At 42.8% G+C, this 4,629-nt stretch overlaps 1 protein-coding gene across 3 annotated transcripts; it reads left to right on the top strand.

Annotated features, from left to right (window-relative positions):
- The first annotated feature begins 1,264 nt into the window (after window positions 1-1,264).
- On the top strand, window positions 1,265-4,224 carry TBC1D23 (TBC1 domain family member 23). 3 transcript variants are annotated; one of them, XM_065218519.1, is made up of 3 exons: window positions 1,265-1,342; window positions 1,463-1,618; window positions 1,683-4,224. In XM_065218519.1, the coding sequence occupies exons 2-3, from the start codon at window positions 1,602-1,604 to the stop codon at window positions 3,751-3,753; spliced, it is 2,088 nt and encodes a 695-aa protein (XP_065074591.1). In that variant the 5' UTR covers window positions 1,265-1,342; window positions 1,463-1,601; the 3' UTR covers window positions 3,754-4,224. The 3 variants fall into 3 exon arrangements, with proteins under 3 accessions (XP_065074591.1, XP_065074592.1, XP_065074593.1); XM_065218521.1 differs by lacking the exon at window positions 1,265-1,342 and adding an exon at window positions 1,385-1,402; XM_065218520.1 differs by lacking the exon at window positions 1,265-1,342 and having other exon boundaries at window positions 1,351-1,618.
- Window positions 4,225-4,629: the final 405 nt, after the last annotated feature.

The raw sequence follows: 4,629 nt of genomic DNA on the forward strand, positions 1-4,629 counted from the left end.
GTTTGTAAATACGACAGATTGAAAAAAGTTAAATTAAGGCTACTTTGTTATTTTTTGAGTAGCTACGAGTAACTCACAGTTACTCAATGTTAATATATTAGCTCAGAGTACAGCTGACTTGCCCCTAGGATATAAGCATTAACTTCTTCAGAAGATCATCACCGATCGTTTCAAACATGTGATGCACTCTCATTGGTGGAAAAATGGCAGCACAACGAACAAAAAAAAAATCGTTTAGTTGTTAATTGAGTAATTAAAAGATGGGACATCTCTGATTTTAGTGTGATTGTTTTGATCAAACTGAGCGCAAAATTTCATCTCTACCGAGGGGGCAGCAAAACCACAAAATTACCTTGCATACGGGGGGTATTCATTGGATGAAAGGGACCGCGAAAGAGGACACTCAAATAGAAAGTTTTTCTTCCGACAGTTTCATCTTAGTATTCATCTTTGACACAACCGCATTGTTGACGTAGGACTACGAAATTTTTTACGGTTCGGACGTTTTCGAAGATGTCGCGCAGCAGGAGAATGCATACGATGAGGGTTTCTCAGTTAATGAAAGTGAAATGGAAAAAAATGAAGCCACCGATAGACTACAAATAGAACATAATATATTTCCCCAACAAATTATTTGATTATTGAATCATGTTGATGTATTTAGTGACAAATTGAATGGGTGAATCATGGGTTACTCTATATAAATTCTATTCTAACTCTTTACTGAAATGATCTTAGTGGCCCTGAAAAGGGCCGTTTTGTTACGTTGGTGATAAGTTTTAACCTCCGAAACCGTACAGAGTGCGTCCCTGTCGCTTCAGAGCGTAGACGACATCAATGGGTCATCAATGAAAGTCATCTACGCTCTGAAGCGACAGGGACGCATTCTGTACAGTTTCGGAGGTTAAAACTTATCACCAATGTAACAAAACGGCCCTTTTCAGGGCCACCAAGTTCATTTCAGAAAAGAGTTAGAATACAATTTATATAGATGTATTGATGTAGGTGTGTTAAAAAGAAATTCAAGGAACATCACATACATTCTACTTGAGCCACGTAAAACTGATATGAGAGGAAAAAGTGAGAGCTTACGTGATTTTTCACGTAGCTTCAACGTGTAGATTATTTTGAGTGTAGGTGTTGAAGTGATTTTATTTTATTTTACAACTTGACCGTCAAAACACTTCTTGGTACACTTGTCTACTCGGGACTCGTTCGTGCACTAGCATATTTTCGTGCTGTGTGTGGCTGTCAGCTGGAAAACGTCATCCAAAACTGTCACCCTAAAAAAATCCCGAAGAGCTGGCACAAAAATAAGCAAGCAAGCAAGCAGCAGTATTAAGTAAATAAAAGTGTTCCAAAGTGGTTTAATTAGTTCAGAAAACCTATTTGCTAATCGCTTGTCGCTCACTGGTTGTGCGTTGTGTAATTATTCTTCGGCTTAAGGCGTTTTCCGTTGCAGGTTCGTTCGCGGGTAGCCAAGAGAAAATGTCTCTCGATTGCAACATATAACTTGTGTAGCAACATCTGCTTGGTTGGACGGAGGAAGGAAGGAATTTGCTACGCTGGAATTTTCTGAAGAAACTTCTGCAGCCTTCAGAATGGATGACAATTTGTGGTGAGTAATAGTGTCACCTTGATAAGCGGCGAGCCGATGTGTTGATAAGAGGAGTTTGTTTTAGGTTGATTGAACTGGAGTCAGCTTTGCTCGATGATTGCACGGTGGATGATGTCTATGCGATATGTCAGGGCAAGGCCATACCGGATGCGCTGCGTCCGGATGTGTGGCAGGTGTGTTTGGATGTGAGAAGCAAAATGGATCAGCTCATGCAGTTCAACGAGATATTCGATTTGCCGTTTCAAACCAAGCTTAGACAGGATTGTCACAGCTTTGTGGAGAAGCTGGGCAATGAGGAGGAGGATCGGGTGGTGGTGGTTGCGGATTTGGAATCGATTCTGACGTTCTACTGCAAAAATAGAAGTCTAGTTTACGAATCGAACAACGGGTGGATTGAGTTGCTGTTGCCGTTGTTGTCACTGAAGCTTTTGCGGTCCGATACTTACAATCTGTTCGAAGCACTTCGGGATACGTACATTCCGAAGGGATGTGTCAAGAATGGAAATGTTTTTCATATATTTAGATTGTTACTGCAGTATCACGATCCGGAGTTGTGTTCCATACTGGACACAAAGCGGGTAACACCGGATACCTATGCGATGAGTTGGTTTCAGACGCTATTTGCATCGACCTGTACCCTTCAGGTGGTTCTGGCGATGTGGGATTTGTACTTCCAACAGTCGGATCCGTTTCTAGCATTCTTTCTTAGCTTAATCGTACTGATCAATGGCCGGGATCAGGTTCTCGCAATGAAGAGTGCCTCCAAAGAAGAACTTCTCAGTTTTCTAGTCAATATGCCGTGTAACATCGAAGCGGATGATGTGATGGATTTTTGCTCGCTGGCCCAGTACTACTCGATGAAAACGCCATCCTCGTTCAAGCGAGACCTTTTGAAAGTCCTATTCGGAGCCCAGAGTAACGCCGTGGAAGAAAATGTCGTCTCACAGGCATTGTGCTTACCCGTTTCGGTCAATGAACTCGTAGAAAATGCTTCCAGTGAAAGCAGTCATCCGGATGCGGTGAGATTCTTTCTGGTTGATTGCCGTCCGGCCGAGCAGTACAACTCCGGACACCTCTCGACGGCATTCCATTTGGATAGCAATCTGATGCTTCAGGAACCGGTAGCATTCCAAACTGCCGTTCAGGGTCTCCTGAGATCGCAGAAGAATGCAATCGAGGCTAATTCTAATGCAGGCGGAGAGCACCTGTGCTTTCTTGGTTCCGGACGGCTTGAAGAGGACCAGTATACCCACATGGTCGTTGCCTCATTTCTTCAAAAGAACACCAAATATGTCTCACTACTCACGGGTGGCTACGAGGCGATTCATGAATATTTTGGAGACAACATGATTGACTGCTTGGAAGATCACGATCCCTTGAAATGTCTCGTTTGCAACAAGAACCAGGCCCCATACGGCAAAAGCGTAAATAACAACAACATCACCAACACAGGCAGCTTGAAAAGACCGGAGAATCGTCGTAACAACAATGTCCCCGAGGGCCCAGAGCGTAAACCCACGGCCGATCTGTTTAGCAAGCTTTCCTCAGTAATGAAATCAAAATCAGCTGAAGTGAAGGGAAAGCTAATCGATTACATCTCCAACCCGAACCCGACTGTTCCTGTTCCGGAGAAGCACGTGTCCCGGAATGAGCGCAATGGCAAACGCTATCGCAATGTACCACCCGTCTTCAGTATTGGCGAAGACCAGGACGACGAAGATCTTCCTTCATCCAACGACCTTCCAAGCCCGCAAGCCACACCTAATCCCGAATCATCCGACGAAATTGTCTCGATTCAGTCCTATCTAAAGCAGCCGGATGTAATCCGTCACTTCAAGTGCCAAGAAGTTCACCTCAATGGGTACATGTATGATAGCTACCTACTCGTCACGGCCTCCCATATCATCGTCCTGCGGGAACTGGATCGTAAGGACAAAGCTCGCATCATCGTCCGGCGCCCGCTGCAGTCGATCGTAAAAATCACAGCCAAGAAGCGACACCGGGATTTGATCACCTTCAAGTACGGCTATCCCGAAGAGGAAAGCCTCGTCATCACCGATATGGATCGATTCCTGATCCCGAATGCCAGTGAAGCGACCGAGCTCATTTCGAAGCACATCATCAAGCAGACGTAAAGCTGATTCTAACCCGATTTAATACCCGTCCTGTTGACTGTTGCTGCTTCGAGTAGGAATTTGGCGCAAAATCGATACAAAAATGAAACGTTTAACTGAGAAACAGATTTTAGCTGGAAACAAAAAGTTTTAGGGCCATCATTTTATGAAACAACTATGCTAGACTATTTTAAAACCGGTACCTCACCCCTCCTCTTCATTTGAAGCCATTTTATTGATGTCAGAGTCAAACCGTATTGTCCTTATATTTATTATTTTTCTAAAATGTTGTCGATTTTTTGAAAGTTATTTATGATTATACAAACCTCACGAAATGTAGTGATTACTTTCAAGTGTAGATGCATACAAATTTAATATATTTAAAAGTTATAAAGTAGCTGACAAAATTTAGGCATGGTTTTTAGTTTGATTCGTCGTAGTAGCGCGGCTAAATGCTTTGTAATAATCGTGTATAAAAGTAGTGAGACTTAAATAAATACCTATTAATAATGAAGGTGAATTTTTTCATATCCTTTGTCGATGTATCACTGTGCGCAATTCTAGATAGACCTGGAATTAGGGCATAGCAGCTAAACAATGACTTCTATCGATGATTTCTAGGAATTCAAGGCACGTCCACGCAGACCAACCCAACTATCGGATAGGGGAAGTCTTTCCCTACCCGATGAGGATGTTGGTTTGCGTGGGCAAGCCTTGAATTTCTAGAAATCATCAGTCATTGTTTACAAAAGCTGTTGGGCCCTAATTCCAGCTCTATCTAGAATTTATATAAATTTGATCGATTGTTTGGGGACTGTTCATAAACTACTTAGACATCTTAGCAAGTGGGAAGGGATTAGCGAGTGTCTACGGTCCAGTGTTCGGAAAAACTCAAAA

This window comes from Ochlerotatus camptorhynchus, unplaced genomic scaffold (genome assembly GCF_037179485.1).
Source record: "Ochlerotatus camptorhynchus isolate MF236.1 unplaced genomic scaffold, CSIRO-AGI_Acam_v1.1 ptg000088l, whole genome shotgun sequence".
In the NCBI taxonomy this organism is placed as follows: Eukaryota; Metazoa; Arthropoda; class Insecta; order Diptera; family Culicidae; genus Ochlerotatus; species Ochlerotatus camptorhynchus.